Below are 22,810 nucleotides of genomic sequence, written 5' to 3'. Positions count from 1 at the left end.
CACAAAAACTATGAGAACTGATAAACAAATTTGGCAAGGCAGCAGGATACAAAAGTAACATGGAAATTGTTTACACTTCCTTACACTAACAATGAAATATCAGAAAAAGAATGTAAACAAAAATTTCTTTTAAAATCATATTTTAAAAAATCAATACTTAGGAATAAATCTCACCAAGAATGTGAAAGATTTAAATGCTGAAAGCTAAAAAACACTAGTAAAGGAAATTGAAGATGATTCAAATAAATGGAAAGATGGCCCAAGCTCTTGGATTGGAAGCACACCATTAAAATGGCCGCTCTACTACCCAAAGCAATCTATAGATTACTCATGACATTCCTCACAGAACTAGAACAAAAAATCCTAAAATTTATATGGAACCATAAAAGACTCAATTACAAACGCAATTCTGAGTAAAAAGAACAAAGCTGGAGGTATAACCTTCCCAGGCTTTGAATACTACTACAAAGCTACAGTAATCAAAACAGCATGGTATGGGCAGAATAGCATATGGATCAACAGAACAGAACAGAGAGCCCAGAAATAAAGCCACACACCCATGGCCAATTAATCTCTGACAAAGGAGGCAAGAATATACAATGGAGGAAAGATAGTCTCTTCAGCAAGTGCTGATGGGAAAGTTGGACAGTCACACACAAATCAATGGCGTGAGAACACACCCTCTCACCATACACAAAAATAAACTCAAAATAGCTTAAAGACGGAAATACAAGAGATGACACCAATAAACTCCTAGAAGAGAACACAGGCAAAACCATACCAATGTCTTCTTATGTCAGTCTCCAAAGCAACGGAAAAAAAATATTAAACAAATGAATGAAATAATGCCATTTGCAGTAACATAGATATACCTACAGATTATTACACTAGTAATTCAGAAAGAGACAGAGAAAGACCATATGATACCACTTGTATGTGGAATCTAAAATACAACACAAATGAACGCATCTACAGAAACAGACCCACAGACCTAGATAACAGATTTATGGTTGAAGGGGAGGGGACACGGGGAGGAAAGACTGGGAGTTTGAGATAGGCAGATACAAACCATCATATATACGGGATGGATGCACAACAAGGTCCCACTGCATAGGCCAAGGAACTATATTCAATACCCTCTGATAAGCTATAATGGAAGAGAATATGGAAAAGAATATATATATTTGTATAACTGAATCACTGTGCTATACATCAGAAATTAAACACATAAATCAATTATACTTTAATAAAATTTTTTAAAAAACAGTATGATACTGGCACAAAAACAGACATACAGATCAATAGAACAGAGAGCCCAGAAATAAACCCATACACTTATGGTCAATTAATCTTCAATAAAGGAATCAAGAATATACAATAGAAAAGACAGTCACTTCAGTAAGTGGTACTGGGAAAACTGGACAGCTACATGTAAAAGAATGAAATTAGAACATCTGTACAAAAATTAACTCAACATGGATTAAGGACCTAAACTGTAGTACCAGAAACCATAAAACTCCCATAAGAAAACTTAAGCAGAACACCCTTTGACATAGATTGTGGCAATATTTTTTTTTGATCTGTCTCCTAAAGCAAAATAAATAAAAATAAACAAACGAGACCTAATTAAACTTAAAAGCTTTCACTCAGTGAAAGAAACTATCAACAAAATGAAAAGACAACCTTTGGATGGGAGAAAATATTTGTAAGACATGACTGACAAGGAGTTAATACTGAAAATATATTAACAGTTTATACAACTCAAAGTCAAAAAAACCACCAGATTAAAAATATGTTCAGAAGACCCGAAGAGATATTTTTCCAAAGAAGACACATGAAGAGATGTTTCACATCATTAATCATCAGATTAAAATCAAAACAAGGCATCCCCTCACACCTCAGAATGTCCATCACCAGAGAGAACACAAATAACAAATATTGGCAAAGATGTGGAGAAGAGAGAACCCTTGTGCACTGTTGGCAGGACTGTAAATTGGGGCAGCCACTGTGGAAAACAGTATGGCTCAAAAAGCGAAAAACAGGACTACCACGTAACCCAGCAATTCTACTCGGGGTATATACGGGGAAAAAAATGAAAACACTTATTTGAAAAGATACATGCATATCCGTGTTCATAGCAGCCCCGTTTCTAACAGCCAAGATATGGAAACAAACTAAGTGTCCATGAACAGATGAATGGATAAAGAATACGTAGTAGATAAGGGAATACTGCTCAGCCACAAAAGGCATGAAATTCTGCCATTTGCAACGACATGGACGGACTCAGGGATTTTATGCTCAGAGAAATGTCAGACTGAGAAAGACAAATACTGCATGACATCACTCACATATGGAATCGAAAAAACAAATAATGACTACAACAAAAAAGAATCAGATGAGAGAATAAACTAGTGGTTACCAGTGAGAAGAGGGAAGGGAGGAAGGGCAAGTTAGGGACAGGGGATTAAGAAGTACAAGCTACGATGCATAAAATTACAAGGATATATTGTGTGTGTGTGCATGCTAAGGTGCTTTCAGTGGTGTCCAACTCTTTGTGACCCTTTGGACTGTAGCCCATCAGGCTCCTCAGTCTATGGGAGTCTCCAGGCAAGAATACTGGAGTGGGCTGCCATGACCTCCAGGATATATTGTACAGCATAGGAAATACAGCCAACATTTTATAACTATAAATGGAATATAACCTTTAAAAACTGTGACTCACTGTTGTATATCTGAAACATATAATATGGCACATCAACTATATCTCAACTAAAAAAAAAACTTGCACTAATCATTTAAATGTTTTGTCTTTACTTAAAACATTAAATAGTAAAATTTAAAATACCACAGCAAATTAAGAGAACACAATAGAAAGGTAAAGCCATGTATTTCAGCGCCTTCAAGGCCCTTTCTTTCCCGCTTTTCACGGCCCCTGCCGGCGGCACAGCCAGCTCTGCACCTCCTCCACCTTCCCTTCCTGTCCTGCTTTGGCTCCTGCTTTGGCTCCCGTAGCCCCACTTAATATCCTGCAGGGCTCCTCGTGTCCCCACTCCTCTCCCCGCTATACTTCTGTGAACTCCCGCGCATCCTTCAAGGTGCTGCCCTGGCAGACCTCGACCCGAGCTGCTCGGACGAGGCCCGGGGCTGGGAGGGACTTACTCGAGGAACCTGGTGATGTACTCGCGGCTGCAGCGGGACCAGGTGAGAGGCGCAGCGTCGTACAGGAGCTGTGGAGACATGATGAAAGGCCGTTTCCCAACGGGCTCACAGTCATTGCCGCTTCCGTCATGCTGAATGCCAAAACTGCGTGAGAGCACAGGCCCCAGGGGCGAGTGAGCCGGCGGGAAGCCCGCCAGCCCACTCCCTCCCTCAGGGGTCTGCGAGGTGCCGGTTCTGCCACCAAACCACCGTGTGGCTGGGGGAAAGTCACACTCCACCTCTGAACCTCTGTTTCCTTAAGGTAAAACGTGGGTGTGACAACCAGTATCCCCGGGGCCCTCCAGCAGCTGATCCTGAACTGAACCACAGACCAGCCCACCAGGGACCTCACAGCAGCCCAGCGCCTGCACTGAGCTGGCCAACAACGGCCCGCCAGGTGGCACCCAGGGGGCCCACGGTGGCCCCCGCAGCCTCACTGGCACCAAGAACAGTCTGACAGGGTTCCTCCCCACCCCAGGTCCTATCTAAGGCTGTGCAGTGGAGTTAGGGAGTCCGAGCTGCCACGCCGCAGGAAAGGTCTCGGAGACCATCCTTGGAAAGACACAAACACAATTATGTGTGCTGAGCACTTCCTATGTGCCAGGCATCAGACTAAGCTCTTTTCAGAAACACTATCTCACTCAGTCCTCAGTGATGAGCCAACCCCTCTGACCAACAGCGCTCTCTGGGAGCCTGCCCTCGTGGGCTCCCAGACCATCTAAGATGCTGCCATACTCATAGCTAAACAGTCCAGGCACAGATGGCTGAGGGCAGGGGCCTGCTTAGGCATGACAGCCTTACACGGAGGTGTCCAATATAGGGAGCCTTTCACATCCCTGAATCCAACTCCCTCAACCAACAAGGAGCACACAGAGTCCCAGAGAGGGAACTTGCCTAGGGTCCCAGAGTAATTAGGAATGGGGTGGGAGGTGCAGGGACCGAGAGTCAAAAATGCAAGCACTGAGGGCAACAGGGAGGGACAAAGACCTGTGGTGACTTTCCAGCCCATCTCAATCCCACTTAAGACTTAGTCCTCTCCTGTGTAACAGGGAAGCAGCCTGGCTGTGTAGTGGGGACAGGGCAAGGACAGAATGTGGCTAGGTTGGGCTCATTCCTCAAGACAGGACTCCCTTCCCTGGGATTGCAGGGGCCATCAGCCTGGCTGGCTGGTGCCTCCAGGTTGGGAGGTGAGGTCGGGTTCTTAGTGTGGCAGTGGGGATGGCAGGGTACCTGTGCCCGAGCTCGTGGGCCACGGTGAAGGCCAAGGGCAGGCCTGTGTCCTCGTTGATGTTGCAGCTGCGGTGTGGCTGGCACATGCCCGCCACGTGGGACAGGCCCAGGGTCTCACAGGGCTGGTTCATGGCCGCACACAGGTCCTTCCTGCACATGCAGAGAGAAGGGGGCCCTCAGACTGACCTGGCCCGGAGCCAGGCCCTCCCAAGCTGAGGGGGCCAGAGAAGGACCCCTGCTGACTCTGAGGGAGGGTGGGAGCAAGAAGGATGCTTCTCCCATCGCTCTCAGACCAGCCCAGGAGCCTTCGGGATGCAGTGACCCTTATTCACACAAGATACCTCTCTGGGCCTGGGGAGCAGACCCACGCACAGACAGTTTGGGCTACTACCCCAGTGAGAAGCTGCTGGAGCTCAGCAAAGGGAGATATTAATAACTCCACCTCAAGTTCAAAAATACTGCCTTGAACTGATTAGGAGTTGTCAGAAGTTGGGGTCATGTTGGAGTGGGGAAGTATGGGAGTAAGATTTTCCGGTTATAAAAGAGCAGCACAAGAGATCCTTCTAGTGGAACCATTCCATATATAGACTGGGCAATGGATACAGAAATTACACGTGTGATAACATTGCAGAAGACTAAATACACACACAAATAAGTGTATGTAAAATCAGTGAAACCCAAGTATGGTCTGTGGATCATATCAGCATCAGTTTTCTGCTTGGGATATAACTACAGTTATGCCAGATGTTGGGGGCTTTCTTGGTGGCTCAGATGGTAAAGAATCTGCCTGCAATGCAGGAGTGAAAGTGTTAGTCCCTCAGTCGTGTCCAACTCTTTGTGATCCCATGGACTGTAGCCCGCCAGGCTCCTCTGTCCATGGAATTCTCCAGGCAAGAATACTGGAGTGGGTTGCCATTTCCTTCTCCAGGGGATCATCCCAACCCAGGGATCGAACCTGGGTCTCCCACACTGCAGGCAGATTCTTTACCACCTAAGCCACCAAGGGAGAGCCAGGTTCAACCCCTGAGTCAGGAAGGTCCCATGGAGAAGAGAATGGCTATCCATTCCAGTATTCTTGCCTAGAGAATTCCACAGACAGAGGTGCTTGGCAGGCTACAGTCCATGGAGTCACAAAGAGCTGGACACAACTGAGGGACTAACACTTTCACGTTCACACCAGATGTTACCACTGTGGGAAACTGGATGAAGTATAGACGGTACCTCCCTGTATTATTTCTGACAACTGCATGAGAATTCACGATGAACAGCTCACAATGAACATTTACAGTAAAAAGCTCTCCCCAAGTGCTACTGAAATCCTGTCTTGGATCAAAGGTGTGGAAACCCTCCTCCAGATGAGGCTCCTGAGAGCAGGGCCATGTCTGCCCCCTTCCTGGGGCTTCTCCCCGAGGGTCAGGTGGCACCTCCCTCCCATGCAGGCTCTCCCAGCTGCACCCTGGGCCCCTCCCCTCCCAGCTGCCAGTACCTGGTGAGCAGAATGGCCGTGTCGTGGTGCAGCGGGTGGGCATCCCCCTTCATGTTGATGCTTTTCTGCCACTTGCAGAAGCTCCTCAGAGTGTTGTCTGCATGGTGAGAGATCTTCAGGTCCTCCTGCGGGCAGAGAGCACAGCCACTGAAGCCCTCCCCCAGAGCTCTGAAGAGTCAGGCCAAATTCTCCTCCACAGGAAGGCGGGGGACAGAGGCCCAGGGGTGGCAGCCGGCAGACCTGTGGGCCCCAGGCCAGTCTCTGGTCTGACCACCCCTCCCACAGGAACCTGCCAGAGGGGACCTAAGAGAGGGTCAGCCAGGGGTGGGGGTGACAGATGACATTGCTTGGGCCAAGGAGGCCCTGGCTGTGCCCTTCCACACAAGGTGGCTCGGGTGAGTGGCAGAAGGGCTCTGGCAGGCGATGCCCATCCCAGGGGCAGTGTAAGGTCACATGACTTCTCACCTCCTCATCTTCCAGCAGGATCAGGCGCACAATGGTGATGTGGATGGGGTTCCCGATGCTAGGGTCATGAAACAGACCGGCCACCTACCCAAGAAATAAGGGTCAGGCTGTCACCTCAGATATACGACAGCCTCTGCTCACCTCCAACCCACCTGGAGGGATGCACACCCACGTTCATACACAGGGGAGCTCACACAGTACACGCACCCCATACATGAAAGTACTCACACCTGAACACACACTTCCCGAGCCCAGCATCGGCAGAACCTGGAGGGGACGAGAGGGCCTCCCAGGCTCTGGGCTCCTGAGCACCTGTTTGGAATCCTATTACCCAGCTTGCACCTCCAGATGCTGGCTGGTTGGCCCATCTCAGGGCCCTCCTCTGTCCTGGGCTGGGATGGCCCTGCTGCCCCCTCTTGCCCTGGGGAGGCTGGGACCAGCATCCCAGGAGTGAGCCCTCTCATGAGGCAGGAACGGGGCACAGCCTAGGGGAGGGATAGAGGCAGGCAAGGCCCATCTTCCCTGGGGCTGACAGCCACAGGGCCAAGAGGGCAGGTGTGCAGCCCTCTCAGAGGCCCCCAGAGCTAACCCCACTCAGCCCCAAGGCAGAAGGCCATCCCCAAAGATGAACAGTCTGCCAAGGTGCAGGGAAATGGCAGGTAAAGCTGTCTTCTCTTAAAGTTCCCTCAGGACAAGGAAGAAGCCAGCCCATGAGTGGAGATGGGGGTCAGAGATGTCAGGACAGAGATGTCAGGCAGAGATGTCAGGACACATCAGTTTTGAGTTGGCTTCTAGCAATTCCATCAAGAAAAATACATTCAAATAGGAATGGAGAAAACATGTACTGTTAAGAGGGCACAAAAGCCCCTGATAAGGGGATGAATCATACTTTTAGAGCTCAAGGTCGGGAATGGTGAAGTCAGTGATGTAATAATGTGCCTCCCTCACTTCCACGCACATGCTGGGTCCTGCGGGCCCCTCTGCACTGCCTGCCTCCCCCATGTCAACCAATTCTGCCTCCAAAATTTTGTCCTCTAGCCCATCTGCAGCCCTGCAGCCCAGCCATTTGTCTCTGAATGCAAACCCAATCACATTATGTCTCTGCTTAAAACCAGTGGGTCTTCACTGTCCACAGGTAAAGACAAATGTCCTAAGCCTGGTACACAGGCCTGTGTGGTCAGTCCCTGTTCACCGCTATGGCCTCACTCTTCACCTCAAACTCCCTTACTCCCTGGCTCTAACCACTCTGTCTGGCTTTCTCTCAAAATCCCATGATCCTTCCTACACAGGGCCTTAGCAGATGCTGTGCCCTCAGCCTAGAACACCTTCCCAAGTTATCTTTTACCCTTTCTCCAGCTCTCACCCCTCCACCATGTCTTCTGAGAGCTTTTATTCTACCCAACACTCCCAAGCCACCATGAACCTGTCTTCTCTAGGACCCCCTCCATCACACTTTCACATTTATCAGTTTCATTAACATCTCTCTCCCCTTCCAGACCGTAAGCTCCATGGGCTCCCTCTGATCTGTCCACGTTCCTAGCACATTATGGACTCAAGAAACAGTTGCTGAATGAATGAATGAAGCTCAAGCGCTTGTTTTTTCCAATGCATTATCTCATTCAAAAAAAAAAAAAAAAAAAGTAAAAATGCAGAGTCCCCTGGAGAAAATCAAAAGAAAAAAGTTTTCCTAGACAACATGCGAGTGAGCTTGGCAGCAGACCCCAACAAAGAGGCTCCAAAGGAAGAGAAGCCCCTGAAGGTCTGCTAGGACCTGTCCCAGTAACTAGCCCACCTTATGTCCTGAGTCAGGGCTGGGACAGCGTCCTGCCACCACAAAGTCCCCCCATTGTCTAGAACACTTTTCACTGTCCCCCAAGAAGTACAGAGGTGAAACATGCTGGGAGGTATTAGAGGAAGGCAGCGTCATTAATTGTTGACTAAATCAACCAGTGAGTGTCTGTTTACGGCCTGAGGTCAGGGTGGTTATCTCAACTAGATAAACTATACCCAGGAAAGACAAGCCCTATTCTGGTGCAGGCCCAGAGAGCAAGCTGGGGTAGGCAGTGTTCATGAAAGTAAGATCTGGGGGTTACCAGTGACTATAAGCTCCCAATGAGCTAACAGTATGACAAGAGCCACTCAAAAAGGGCCCTTGACCTCAGAGCACATGAACAGAATTGGGGGTGCAAAAATGGGGGGGACCTCTCTTGTTATGCTCAGAATAGACCTACCTGAGCTACTGGACTCAGACCTGGGTCTGGCACACTGACCAACTGGTAACCTGTAGGAGGCCCTGGTAAAGAGGGTGAGGCTGTCCTGAAGGTGACTGTGGGGCTGAAGAGCAGATATTCAGAAGCCACAACAGCAGCTAACACTGACCGAGCCTAACACACCTGGTCCTCACACCAGGAGCGTCACGTGCCTTAGCTCACTTAATTTTCGCACCTCTCAGGCAGGCATAAGTATCGCCATCTTACAGATGGAACAACTGAGGCTCCAAGAGAGGCTGAATACGGGATCAGAGACCCAGATCTGATTGCATCAAAGTTTCTGCTCTTAAGTTTGGAAAGCGCTGCCTGCTTCCTCTCTGACGGATGGATTCTAAAGGTGTACAGCTTTGGAGGCTCTGAGGAGTACTGCAGTAAAGTTTGTTACTTTTTAGTTCCTTGGCCCATTTTTTGATTGGGTCGTTTATTTTTCTGGAATTGAGCTGCAGAAGTTGCTTGTATATTTTTGATATTAGTTGTTTGTCAGTTGCTTCATTTGCTATTATTTTCTCCCATTCTGAAGGCTGTCTTTTCACCTTGCTTATAGTTTCCTTTGTTGTGCAAAAGCTTTTAATTTTAATTAGGTCCCATTTGTTTATTTTTGCTTTTATTTCCAGTATTCTAGGAGGTGGGTCATAGAGGATCCTGCTGTGATTTATGTCGGAGAGTGTTTTGCCTATGTTTTCCTCTAGGATTTTTATAGTTACTGGTCTTACGTTTAGATCTTTAATCCATTTTGAGTTTGTATGGTGTTAGAAAGTGTTCTAGTTTCATTCTTTTACAAGTGGTTGACCAGTTTTCCCAGCACCACTTGTTAAAGAGATTGTCTTTTCTCCATTGTATATTCTTGCCTCCTTTGTCAAAGATAAGGTGTCCATAGGTGCGTGGATTTATCTCTGGGCTTTCTATTTTGTTCCATTGATCTATATTTCTGTCTTTGTGCCAGTACCATACTGTCTTGATGACTGTGGCTTTGTAGTAAAGCCTGAAGTCAGGCAGGTTAACCCTGTGTTGCCAAACTTTCAAAAGCACTATCTTTCTTCACAGAACATTTATTAGCATCTCTTGGAACAAGTACTCCCCAGAATATTCTTTGAGAAATGCTACAAGGCAGAGCTTTCCAAGCCTGGGATCTTATTCTTAAGCATCCATCACCATGTCCTTGGTACAGAGCTGACACTCAGCACTCATGTCAGCCTTACATGAACAAACATCTGCTCCAGGGGAAAAAGGGGGTAGGTTCTCCTCACTCCCACCAACCTGTTCCCTCATCCCTCTAGCACACTCTGGCCACCACAGCTACCCAGCTGTTCCTCTCTGGGGCAGGCTAAGAGGCAGAGAGGACTGAGTGGGGCTTTGGAAGCAGATAAATCTGAGCTCCAGTCCCAGCTCTGCCACTCACTAGTTCTGCGACCTTGAGAAGTTCCTTGGACTCCCTGATCCGTTGTTCCTCCAACTACACAATGGGGCTGAGGTTTAGATGAGGCACTGGGTGTGGAACACTGGCCAAGTAGCAGGTGTTCAGAAGCCTCAGCCCTAACACCCAGTCCAGCCCCTTTGGAGGCTGGCTGCCTGCCACCCATGCCCCTATCATTTCCTGGAGTCTCCCTGTCGGGCATCTGTCACTGTTAGCCTCATAGGTGCCTCCACTCTGTCCAGACCAATGCTGGACTTGCCAGCTCACGAAAATTATGTCACTGTCCAGAGCATGTGACTGTGAAAGCCAGACCCTCCCTCCTCCAGGGTGGGGCTCATAAGGTAAATGCCTGTGTCCTGTGGGCCTAGACAGGGAGGCGGGAAGGGGCCCTTCTCTGGGGTCAAATCCTTGACCCCTGGCACACAGGGGATGTCACAGGGGAGCCTGGAGGTCTCGATACCATCCCACATGAACACTCAGTAAAAGTTAGGCTGATGAACCCAGCCTTTGTGGCTCCAGCCAAGCTCCTAGGCCTCTTTCAGGCTGAGCCTGCGAGGGGAGGATTCTCGTGGCCTGCAAACCTGGTCTTGCCCCTCTACCCCACCCTACCCCAGCCAAGGAGCAGGGCCCTGCTGTCCAGCAACAATCCCTCTGGAACCCTGGTGGTTACTGGCTTGTCTCCCTGGGCAGACAAGGCTAAGTGGAGGCTTGGCTGGGCTTTAGAGACCTCAGGTGCCAGGCAGAAGGCTATGGCCTTTATTCCATTAGGAGGAGGGAGCCAACATGGGTGGCCAAGTCGGGCAGGGACTGGCCCAGAGCTGAGCTTGCCAATGCAGACTCGAGCAGAGGGGGCATGATGGCTACAGACAGAGCCCCTTCCTTTCTCTGACCCTTGGCTTCATGGCTATGAAAGAAGTGGCCAGACCTTAGATGACCCAGAGCATGCACTTCCTTGAGTGTTTTGGGGGTGAAAGGCTGATATGGGGGAGGTCACAACACATGACAACTGGCCACACCAGCTGCAGGGCGCACATGCCCGGCCTGCTCTCAGTCACCCAGCCCAGATGGAAAACCATGCTGCTCAGTGGGTAGCCTGCTAAGAATGCCAAGGGCAGAGATCTCTTCTTCCCGGGGGCACAGGAGGCAGCTCGGCTGCCTGAGGCCTCCCACCTGCACAACATGGGGCAGCAGCTGGGAGGGACTGGCTCGTACTAAAGGAGTGGGAATCACCAGCTTCGACCTGCCACAGTGCCCCAGGGAGGACTTGGGAGATCGGGGCTCCTGTCTGGCTCTGTCCTGGCCTAGCCTTGTGACCTGGGAAAGTCAGTCACCCTCACGGGGTCCAGTTATTTCGACTGTCCTATGGGATCAAGAGAAGTATGCCAACCCTATTATACCACCCAAGTACTACTGTCATCCCCAGTTCACAGCTGAGAAAGCTAAGACAGGTAATACGGCTTGCCCAAGGTCACAGGTCCTTCTAACTCTAATGCCTGCTGACAGCTCAGGCACGGGCTCATCTGATTGGGCATTTCCACATCCCCAGCGACCAGCCCAGGTCCCAGCACAGGGAGGGAGGTGCTTGTTTAGAGTGGTGTGGATGGGCCAACCAGTCTACAGGCTCCTCCAGGCAGGTACAAGGTCGAGGTTGCTTCATCCCCTCTTCCCCTCACTCTGGTCCTAGCAGTGGGCAGAGGCTGCTGAGGTGCCATGACCTCCAGTGGTGTCTCACATCTGCCCAGGTTCTCTCCCAGTGACTCAGGAGCTGGAAGCCTGTACCCAGCATGGAGCCTGGGGTATGTACCCTTTGGGGTTCCCCAACACCACCTCCTGGCAGCCCTCACCACCCCTCCCCCACCACACGCTGCCTGCGGCAGCCTCACCATATTCATGATGGTCAGCACGTAGCTCTCGACATCCGGCTGCCCGTGGTGCTCCACCATTTTGGCGTCAGCTACCACCAGGGTCTCCACCCACTTCTCTTTGCTGACCGAGCGCTGGTATCGACGCCTCAGCCGCTGCCGCCGCTGTTCCCAACGCTCCCGCTGGGGCTCCAGCTCTGGAAACTCTGTAGACCCAGAAGGGGTGGGGGCTAGCTGCCAGGAGGCTGGCCCAGGACACACGTCTCAAGGACCCCTCCCCAGTGAGCTCTCTCTGGGTCAGTGGGAATAGTGCTGGGATCAGAGTGTGACTCTGCCCGACCTGTGCTGTGTGGCCCTGATCTAGTCACTTCCCTTGTCTGACCCTGGGGCTGCCTGACAATAAATAGATAAGCCTAGCAGCCTCAGAGGATGACTTCGATGGGGCTATGAACACGGTGAAGCACTGAGCCTGTGAGGCGAGCTCCTGGGCCCGTATCTCCCTATGCTGATCCACCCCTGCTAGGGGGTAAGTACCTCCCAGCACACACAGACCTCTCAACCTAACCCCCAGCCTGGGGAGGCTGGCCAAGAGCCCAGCCAGCTGACCTCCCTGGAGACCTGCCCCACTGCCCCAGGCTGCCCCCCCAGATCAGAGGAGGAAGCACATCTATGAAGCTGGAGAAACCGAGGGCAAGAAGCAAGTCTCGGTGAATATCTGTCCCAGGGTGTATCTGTCCCTAGCCGTGGGCAGCTTGTGAAGCTGGAGCATTCAATAGACCCCAGCAGCCTTTAGCAGGCAGCTCCTTACCTGGACTGGCCCAGCATGGACTGGCCACTCTGCAGAAGAGGTGCTGGGTCCCACACTCTAGGCCCCCAATAACAGAGGTCAGTTTTTCTGGGGTGAGACCAGAGTGGGGAGGGGAGGGAGGTTCCTACCTAGTTGTCCTGCTGAGGTTGCGTATGGCCCAGCCTTGCCTGGACACTCAGGGAAGAATGGCTGCCACAGCTAGAGGTGTCACAGGCAGGGAGCAGGGAGGGGACACGGAGAGACTGAGTCCTGAGGTGGGGAGGTAGATGAGCTGGTGGTGAGTGGGGTCAGTCCAGGGGATGAGCTGGGGCAGGCCCGACAGGCAGAGGCCTCAGGCCCATCGCACATGGAGGGCACAGGCTACGATGATGTGGCTGTTGGTTTGTCTGTGTCCCTTCAGTCCAAGAGGAGCTGGGCATGGGGGTGCTAACAGGGGTTTCTAGAAAGGCCCCTCCATGGTCCAAGACTCATCCCCTACCCCAGAGCTAGTAGCAGAGAAACACACCTTTCACCCCACAGGTGCCTGGAGCCCTGGAGTCCCCCGGCTCTGCCCACTTCTCGGGGGCTTGGCGCTTGTATACCACGTGGGGCTGGGCGTGGCCAGGCCGGGCGGGGACGCCATCCAGGGGCTCAATGAAGTAGTCCTCGTTGGAGAGCTGGAACACACCTTTCTGGGAAAGAAGCACCAAGGTCACACAGGGAGGACCAGCACTCAGCTGCCCTCCGCCACCCCAGAGGCCTGTCCTGCCCAGCAGAGCCACCACACCAGCTGCCCCCAGACACACTGTGCTTTCCTCCCTTTAGACCTTTGCTCGCTTTGTACCCTCTGGCTGGAATGTCCCTCCTTACCGCCTTACCCAGCCAAAGGCTTCTAGACTGAGCGCAGAAGCCCTCAGCCCAGGAAGCTGCTCCATACACCCACCCCACCCCTTAGCCCATAAGAAGTACAAAATAGGTCTGCATCCCCCACATTCCAAAGATAAGTAAGAATTACAATTAAAAGCTTAACACCAAGGGGAAAAAAAGCTTTGGGTTAGTAATGTACAGCACGGTGACTATAGTTAATAACACTGTTTTGTGTTCTTGAAAGTTGCTAAGAAAGATTAAAAGTTCTCATCACAAGAAAAAAAACTATACATAAATTTGTAACTAGACTTATTGTGATCATTTTGCAATATATTAATAAATAGGTGTCAAATTGTCTGAAACTAATATTTTTATAATATCTCAATAAAAAGAAATTTGATTACCAAAAGCAAAAAAAAAAAAAAAAAAGAAGGAAGAAATGGGTTTCCTTCCAAATCTAACAAGATGGCCATGGAGATACCCACTCCCACCAGGACACCCTCTTCCTTGGTCCAGGATCTTCCAGAGAAGGGAAATTGAAAGGGGTGTCTCAGGGATGTTCACTGGCATTCAGAGAGGCCAGAGGAAGGAGGGGCCTTGGGAAGTATCTTTGAGCAACCCACCACCTACTAGGGAAGCTCAGGACTCCAACATGGAAGAAGGTTTTCCCTCCCTCGGACCCCTCCTCAATGGCTCCAAGTCAGCCAGTTGGGTCACTCAGGGCAGAGAACCTGAGTGCTGGAATCATTAGCTCTAGGGGCTGGAGGCCTGGGTTGACTCCACCACTGGATAACTGAGTGACCTTGGGCAGGTTCCTCTCGGAGCCTGTTCCCTCATCTGTAAAATGGGAACAATGCCCATATGCATACCTGTTGCTCAGGTGCAACAAGATTAATTTAACTATATGAACAGGGAGAAGTACAGGCTCCTGTAAACGAGACTTTCCCAGGCAGCTGGGCTCTCAAAGGCCCAGATACCCCACAGCAGGGGTCCCCACCCTCCAGGATCTTATGCCTGATGATCTGAGGTGGAGCTGATGTAATAATAATAATAGAAATAAAGTGCACAATAAATGTAATGTGCTTGACTCATCCTGAAACTACCCCCTACCCCCAGTCTGTGAAAAACTGTCTTCCACAAAACTCTTCCCTGGTGCCAAAAAGATTGGGGACCAACGGCCCTAGAGCCTGTGAGGTGGGCTATATGTCATGAGCCAGCGCCCTGCCACAGCTGTGGCTTTTCCTGAGCAATCTGAGCTGAGGCTCCCTGCAGGGAGTAGTGGATGGCTGGGAAGGTGCCCCCACCCACCCCCACTCCTCCCACAGCCCACCCTCCAGAGCGGGAGCAAAAGGGGCCCTATGCTGCCTGGAGAGGCGTTGCTCTCAAGCAGAGGGAGGCAATTAGGGCTGCACGTGGCTGCCAGCATTACCTCAACTCAGAAAAACCTGGAGGCTAAAGCTGGCTCTCCTGGGAAGCAGGGTGGGGGCAGGGGTTGCGCGGTCAAAGTCATAACTGATACCCCTTGAAGATGAGGGCCTCAACTGCTTTCTGAGTTACTCAGTCCACACACAGCACAAACAAAAAGCGGTTTTCAAAGTCTGGACTGACAGCTTCAACACTATCTGAGAAACTGCCAGAAATGCATGTTCCCCACCCCCTCTCCCCATCTACCCTATGGGACACCAGGTTTTCCACTAGGCCTGGATGACTGGCTTGCTTTAAAGTTTGAGAACCGCTGCCCTAGAGAATAAATATGCCTGAGCATGCCTGTAAAATGCCACCCCATTTTACAGGTGCTAATAGCTGAGGCTGGAAGGGGGAACTCCAACGGGCCAAAACCAGCAGACAAGTCCGTGGCCAGGCAGGGGGTGGCGATGGGGGTGGCCCCCACGCCCTCCAGCTCACCCCGCGCACTCACCAGGCCGTCGCAGGCGCTGATGGCAGCCAGGCCGCCCTCGAGCTCGGGGTCCTGCACCTCACCTAGCAGGTGGCAGGCGGGGGCACGGGCCCGGATGTGCGCTCGGCCCAGGCCGCCCCGCCGCCGCGTCTCGCTCACGAAGCCGGGCGCCAGCAGGTGTGGGTTGGTGGTCAAGTTGAAACGCAGCTCGCGGCCGCGGTACTGCAGCTCGTAGAAGGTGGGCGCGCTAGGGCGCGCGGACAAGTCCCTCTTGCGCAGCGCGCGGGGCCACAGCTCATAGGACAGGAAGGAGCCCCCCGAATCCACACGGACCGGGTGCACAATGTCCAGCGCCGCCCGGCCCTCGGCGGCGTGCCCTGCAGGAAGAAGAGCCGAGATGGAGTGGGAGCCGAGGAGCCCAAGGGGGCGCTGAGGTCCAAGTGCCGGGATTCAAACATCCACCACCTGTGCTGTTTCACCGCTCCATGCCTCGCGAGCTCCACCCAGGTGATCGCAATAACCTCTTCACAAGTCTCCCTGCTTCCGTTAGTGACCGCTTCGGGTCCCTCTCCTCCAGTCTGATTAGCTTTCCACGTAGTAGTCACAGGGACTCGTTCCAGAGCTGTCAGATCATAACCTTTCTCTGCTCAAAACCCTGCAGTGGCCCCCAGCTCACACACAGCAGAAAACTGTTCTAGCGATGGACAGGGACGTCCTAGGCAAGGATACCTCCGATCTCATCTCAGCTGCTGCTGCTAAGTCGCTTCAGTCGCGTCTGACTCTATGCGACCCCATAGACGGCAGCCCACCAGGCTCCCCCGTCCCTGGGATTCTCCAGGCAAGGACACTGGAGTGGGTTGCCATTTCCTTCTCCAATGCATGAAAGTGAAAAGTGAAAGGGAAGTCGCTCAGTTGTGTCCGACTCTTCAAGACCCCATGGACTGCAGCCTACCAGACTCCTTCATCCATGGGATTTTCCAGGCAAGAGTGCTGGAGTGGGGTGCCATTGCCTTCTCCCTCATCTCAGCTACACCTCCCGAATTCCCTGTATTCGGCCACTGGCCTCCTTGCTGCTCCTGCTCAAGATTTTGCTTTCTTGTTCCCTCCACCAGGAACAGGCTTCCCTCAGTTTCCCACAGGACTATAAAGCACTGACTTCCTTCAGGTCCTTCCCAAAGCTTACTCACTTCTTTTTAAAATTGCAACTCCCCGCCTCTCCCTATCCCCTCTTCCCTGCTTTATTTTTCCCCACAGCACGTCTCACATACTGTATCACTTAACATCTGCATTCTTTTTTCTATTTTTCTTTCTCTATCTCCTCCCAGTGTGAACTCTAGGAGGGCAAGAATCTTTAGAGTCTTTGCTGAAGATTTTAAGTGTTCAAGAATGTCTGGAAACTAGTAGTTTCTCAGTAAGTATTTGTGTAAAATCTGTAGAAAGGGGATCATAACTTACACTTTGGGGGCTGAAGATTAAATGAACTGAACTACTCCACATATAGCAGCGCCTGGACCACTGAATACGATGAATACGACTGAATACGATGGCAATTATGATTATTAGATTATTATTAGCCTGATGGATTTTTTAAAGTGCTTGATGGTTCTTCTGCACGTATCTCCAGGCCTCCTGAGATGGGGAGTCAGAGAAGGACCACCCAGGTAGGGCTCCCTGGCCCCTCATCACTACCACTTCAACCAAGCAGCTCTAGTTTACTTCTTTCACATTTGAGAGTTCAAATGAAAAGATTCCAGGGCTGGAAAAATTTGCAGAATCCTCTCCTAGTCATTCTGTCTGCTTGATTTCCCAATAAGTCTTGATTCTTAACCTTTTTCTGCCATGGACTCCTCAAAAAAATGTTTTTAAGTGTGTATGATTAAATGTATAGGAATACCAAGGAAATTCATTATATTGAATTAAAACTGTCAAAATAATTTAAAAAGTAGATGTGAAATCATGTGTTCCTTTCCTAATGCATTAAACAAGATCCAAAGGCAAGTTTAATAACTATGATGATTTCAAAGTAGTGAAGAGCATCAGCCTTATTACAAGATACCTGCAACTGTATTGAGATTAAAAACAAAGAAAAAAAAATTTTTTTCTTGTCCCTATTGGTAGCTTACCTGTCTCCTGAGAAACCTGTATGCAGGTCAAAAAGCAACAGTTAGAACCAGATGTGGTTCAAACTTGAGAAAGGAGTACATCAACACTGTATATTGTTACTCTATTTATTTAACGTCTATGCAGAGTACATCATGCAAAATGCTGGGCTGGCTGAATCACAAGCTGGAATCAAGATTGTTGGGAGAAACAACCACCTCAGACACACAGATGTTACTACTCTAATGGCAGAAAGTGGAACTAAAGAGCCTCTTGATGAGGGTGAAGAGAGTGAAAGAGCTGGCTTGAAACTCAACACTCAAAAACTAAGATCATGGCATCTGGTCCCATCACGTTATGGCAAATAGATGGCAAAAAAGTGGAAACAGTGACAGATTTTCTCTTCTTGGGCTCCAAAATCACTGTGGACTGTAGACGGTGACAGCAGTCCTGAAATTAAAGGATGCTTGCTCCTTGGAAGAAAAGCCATGACAAACCTAGATAGTGTATTAAAAAGCAGAGACATCACTTTGTCCATTTGGTTGAAGCTATGGTTTTTCAGTAGTCATGTACAGATATAAGAGTTGGATCCTAAAGTACGCTAAGCATTGAAGAATTGATACTTCCAAATTGTGGTGCTGGAGAAGACTTGAGAGTCCCTTGGACAGCAAAGAGATCAAACCAATTAATCCTAAAGGAAATCAGCCCTGAATATTCACTAGAAGGACTGATGCTGAAGCTGAAGCTCCAATACTTTGGCCACTTGCTGTGAAGTGCCAACTCACTGAAAAGACTCTGATGCTAAGAAAGATTAAGGGCAAAAGCAGAAGGGGGAGGCAGAGAATGAGATAGTCAGGTATCATCACCGACTCAATGACCATGAATTTGAGCAAACTCCAGGAGATAGTGAAGGACAGGGAAGACTGGCATGCTACAGTCCATGGGGTCACAAAGAGTTGGACATGACTTAGCAACTGAACAATCATTGGTAGCTAAATCAGAGATACTGCTAATACTAATAATTTGTTGCTAATATTTGTAATGGAAGGAAATACTGAATTTCACTTCAAGGTTAGAAAAATTAAAGATGTAATATAGTCCCATCCAAGTTCATGGATCCTCTGAATTCTACCCAGGTCCCTGTGGCTATGGATTCCAAGTTAGGACACCTGCAGGAGAGTCTCCAGATTGCTCCTGGAGAAAGCAGAGAGACATTCAGAAAGGTGCAGAGACTAGCCTAAAGCACACAGAAAGAGTAATAAAGTCTTCCAAATGGTTTCAACCTCCCAGTAACATCCTTCTTCATTCTCAGAGGTCTGTCTCTTGCTGGGTCTGTTTCTCCACTGCTAATATCAAAGCTATGACCAACCTAGACAGCATGTTAAAGAGCAGAGACATTACTTTGCCAACAAAGGTCCATCTAGTTAAAGCTATGGTTTTTCCAGTGGTCATGTATGGATGTCAGAGTTGCACTATAAAGAAAGCTGAGCACTGAAGAATTGATGTTTTTGAACTGTGGTGTTGGAGAAGACTTGAGAGTCCCTTGGACTGCAAGGAGATCAAACCAGTCAATCCTAAAGGAAATCAGTCCTGAATATTCATTGAAAGGACTGATGCTGAAGCTGAAGCTCCAATACTTTGGCCACCTGATGTGAAGAACTGACCCATTGGAAAAGACCCTGATGCTGGGAAAGATTGAAGGCAGGAGGAGAAGGGGGCAACAGAGGATGAGATGGTTGGATGGCATCATCGACTTGATGGACATGAGTTTGAACAAGCTCCAGGAATTGGTGATGGACAGGGAAGCCTGGCGTGCTGCAGTCCATGGGGTCACAAAGAGTCAGACATGACCAAGTGAACATGAGCTGGACTCGATCAAACTTTTCCAACTATTTTGACCACTAGACCTAGCCTTCAGAAGAAATCTCACGTGGACACACACAAAGAAGAGCAGCACTGCTGGGAGTGGGCAGGAACCCCAGGGCTCACGCTCTCGTTCTCTGTTTTCCTTCTCCACAGTTCCCAGGCCCTAAGGTGCAGGTAGGAAACTGGCCCATCTGAGGTTTGTCCCAGCCTCTGGTCCTGCCTAGCTCTGGGGCTTATCCTGGCTTTATGCCCAGCTTGTGGGATCCTGGCTGCTCATGACAAAGACCCCTCAAGGCCACAAGAATGCCTGAGTGCCCTGCAGCTGTCCTACAGGGCTCTCTGTGTGGCTGCTGCTGGGGTGGGAAAGGAAGCCAAGTCCAGCCTGAAGCTCCCTCCAGGCCAGGCTGCAGAAACTCAGCTCACTCTCCAATCTGTCTCCTGCCAAACCACTTGAAGAGTGCGCTGCGTGGTGTGGCCCCCTGCACCCCCGCTGAGGACACCCCCCACTGCCCACAACTGCCCTAGTGGGCCAGCTATCAGGGCAGTCCTCTAAGAGCATTCTCTGAGAGGCAGGACACAGGGTGGGCTGGAGTGACTTGTTCAGTGCTTTAGGCAAATTGTCCTTGTCTCTGAGTTTCAGGAGGGCACAAGTGCAAGGATTTTTCCAGACTTCTAGGATGAGAATTTGTTAAAAACAAATTCTCAGGCCCTGTCCCAGACCCACTGAATCAGCATCTCCAGGAAATGGGACTGGGAAGCTGTGTTTTTACCAAAAGCCTCAAGGGATTGTAGTCATCAGGGAAGTTAAGAAATTCCTTACTGGACATAAACCTGGCTGCACATCAGCAGTACCTGGAGAGCTCTGAAAAACTGTAGCTGCCCAGGACCCAGCCCAGAGATTCTGATTCCATAGATTCAGAGCTCTGAGGCCCCAGAATCTGTATTTTTCTTAACGTTCTGGAGATTCTGATGGAACCATTTCAAGGCTGGCATCTGGAAGCCACTGGGCTGGATAGTTGAAGACTTCTTGCTGTCTCATCCTCATAAGGGCATTTGGGAGGGCAACTCCACAACCACAGCTTGCAGACTTGTTTTTATTTTTGTTTGTCAGTGTATTGATTAGGGGCAGGTAGTGGTTTGTTGGACTGGCAAAAATGTTGAACAGTATTTAATCAGTTGCCAGTGTTTTTTAAAAAAAGAAAAAAATCACATGATTTTGTACAAAAGTCTCAATTTTCAGCTTAAAGTCTTATCGTCCATCCATGTCAGGCCTAAATTCACACTTGTCAGAGGTGGCCCGTTAGAGAGGGCCTGTGCTTTTCCATCTGCCTCAGTCTCCACCACTTTCTATGTGTTCTCAGCACTGTCGCTAAATATAGGTTGCCCCCAGCTTCACACTTGTGCTGTCTTTCATTCAGTAAAGAACTGAATCTCTAACAACAATGGGAAAACAAGGGCTGGGCCAAGAGGCCCTACGATTCACGAAAAGCGTCTTCCCATCAGCTTTGTTATGTTACCTAGCTGGTCCACGACATTCGGTGTTGTGAGGGAGAGTTAAGTGCCCTAATGTCCAGGAAAATGTATAAGACACTATCCTAGCCCTGAGAATAAATGGGTGCAGGGCACTCATGATCCATACCCCTGGCACAGAGCTGGGAAAGTCCAAGAGAGGGGAGGAGATAGCCCAGAGATGTATGGGGAAGAAGAGCTTTGTCAAAGGGGCGCATGTGACATGTCCCCTTGACATATGGGTACATATTTAAGCATGAGGATGAGGACAGCTTCGCAGTGGGCATCATGTGATAGACCACCAGAGAAATAGGAAAAAGTCAGGTGAGGGGAACAAGCAATAAGAAGCTTGACCCAGGCACGTGTTTTGTGGAATGAGAGACAATGGAGTTACAAAGCAATGTAAGAGTGTGAGCGCTGAACACAGCTAGACCTGGGTTCAGGTGCCAACTTGGCCACTTAATAGTTGTGTAGCCTGGACAGTCACTTCATCTTGCTGGGCCTCAGTTTCCTCATCTGCTCAGAGTATCCAAGTCAGAAAATTTAAGGAGGGTCATGGAACAAATAGATGGAGAGTAAGAAAACAGTTACACTCCAAGGTTTTATTTTAAATAAATGTTAAAAGCAGTTCCCTGGGCATGAACCATCACAGTCAAGGCTGCTAAAGACAAGCTGAAGGTGTGGGGTGCTGATGCCAATTAGCCCAGAAGTGCTCAGTGTACCAGAAAAACGGAAGCTACATGGCACACTTCTAGGCAACGGCAGTGTCCTCAACTGTATGTGGGTGGGAGACGGCATGATGTGTAAGGCTGGGGAATCAGATCCCCTGGGGAGAGATGGCCCCGAGCTCAACAGTGTCCCTGGGGAGGGATCCACGAACTTGGGGGTATGCAGTCCTGTTCAGAACCCCTGCTCTAGACCTTGGGAAATTATTGCAAGATAGAAATTCAAGAGAGTTATAAAGAAGCATCCTCTTAAGTTCAAAAATGTAAGTAGAAATACGCTGCAGGCAAAAAGCATTAGAAGTAATGTGCTCTATAGTCAGAGCGTCGGGGTCTGCATCACAACTTTGCCATCAAAAGCTGTGAGGCCACGGGTAAATTAAGCACACAGTCTCAGTTCCTCCATCTGTAATACGGGCATGATAATATTCATACCTTAGGTTGTGTGAGAATTCAGTGCGTCAATACATAAGCGCTTAGTTCAATAGATAGTAACACAAAGCAAATGTGACTGTTATGACTGAAAATTAGCAAGAGAAGTTCTCAAGTATACTTAGCTATTTCTTTAAAAACTTCTTTTGCCTAATGACTTAATATTTTAATAAGAAATGTAAAATTGCTTACAGGATGTTACCACTTTTACTGCAATAATTTTCATTTTCTTGCTTTATTCTGCATTCATTTTCAATAGTCAATTTGTATTGTTTTACTATTAAAATATTTTTAAATGAGGACAGAGTAAGTTAAAAAATAAACAACTCTTTCAGTGTCTCTGATAGCTGATGGCTGGTAGAGATCATGGTGGCTGAAAGTACCACCACCCAGTGCCAGCAAAGGGTAATTGTCCATCAGAGCTGAGCCAGCAGTGCTAAAGCTACTGCAGATGGGAGCAGGGACTGCCAGTGGTTCATGGCTGAGTCTGTCCTGCCGGGAAGGTTATTCGGTTGTGATTGGAGTGCGTTCCTGCCACAACGGGTGTTGAATACTTTGAATATCACTGCTAGGTGACAGAACTGTCACCCTGGAACTTCTACCAGAGAAATGCCAACATGGTGTTTACCCTCACCTCCTTATCGAGTACCTGAGTTACAGTCCAGCTCTTCAAATGACCCATAGCTCATGACAAAGAGAAAAAAT

At 49.4% G+C, this 22,810-nt stretch overlaps 1 protein-coding gene across 1 annotated transcript in view; it reads right to left on the bottom strand.

The window, feature by feature from the left end:
* ADAMTS7 (ADAM metallopeptidase with thrombospondin type 1 motif 7) overlaps window positions 1–22,810 on the bottom strand; it is a 57,587-nt gene that overhangs the window by 31,208 nt on the left and 3,569 nt on the right. The window contains exons 2-8 of the mRNA XM_027957147.2: window positions 15,498–15,853; window positions 13,239–13,404; window positions 11,947–12,131; window positions 6,380–6,463; window positions 5,915–6,039; window positions 4,429–4,578; window positions 3,160–3,303 (exon numbers count right to left, since the gene is read on the bottom strand). Of these exons, the coding sequence (XP_027812948.2) occupies window positions 3,160–3,303; window positions 4,429–4,578; window positions 5,915–6,039; window positions 6,380–6,463; window positions 11,947–12,131; window positions 13,239–13,404; window positions 15,498–15,853 (1,210 nt within the window). The remainder of the gene's footprint in view (window positions 1–3,159; window positions 3,304–4,428; window positions 4,579–5,914; window positions 6,040–6,379; window positions 6,464–11,946; window positions 12,132–13,238; window positions 13,405–15,497; window positions 15,854–22,810) is intronic.

This window comes from Ovis aries, chromosome 18, assembly GCF_016772045.2.
Source record: "Ovis aries strain OAR_USU_Benz2616 breed Rambouillet chromosome 18, ARS-UI_Ramb_v3.0, whole genome shotgun sequence".
NCBI classification, from domain to species: domain Eukaryota; kingdom Metazoa; phylum Chordata; class Mammalia; order Artiodactyla; family Bovidae; genus Ovis; species Ovis aries.
Note: the sequence above shows the minus strand (reverse complement) of the source record. Positions and strands in the feature narration are given on the sequence as shown.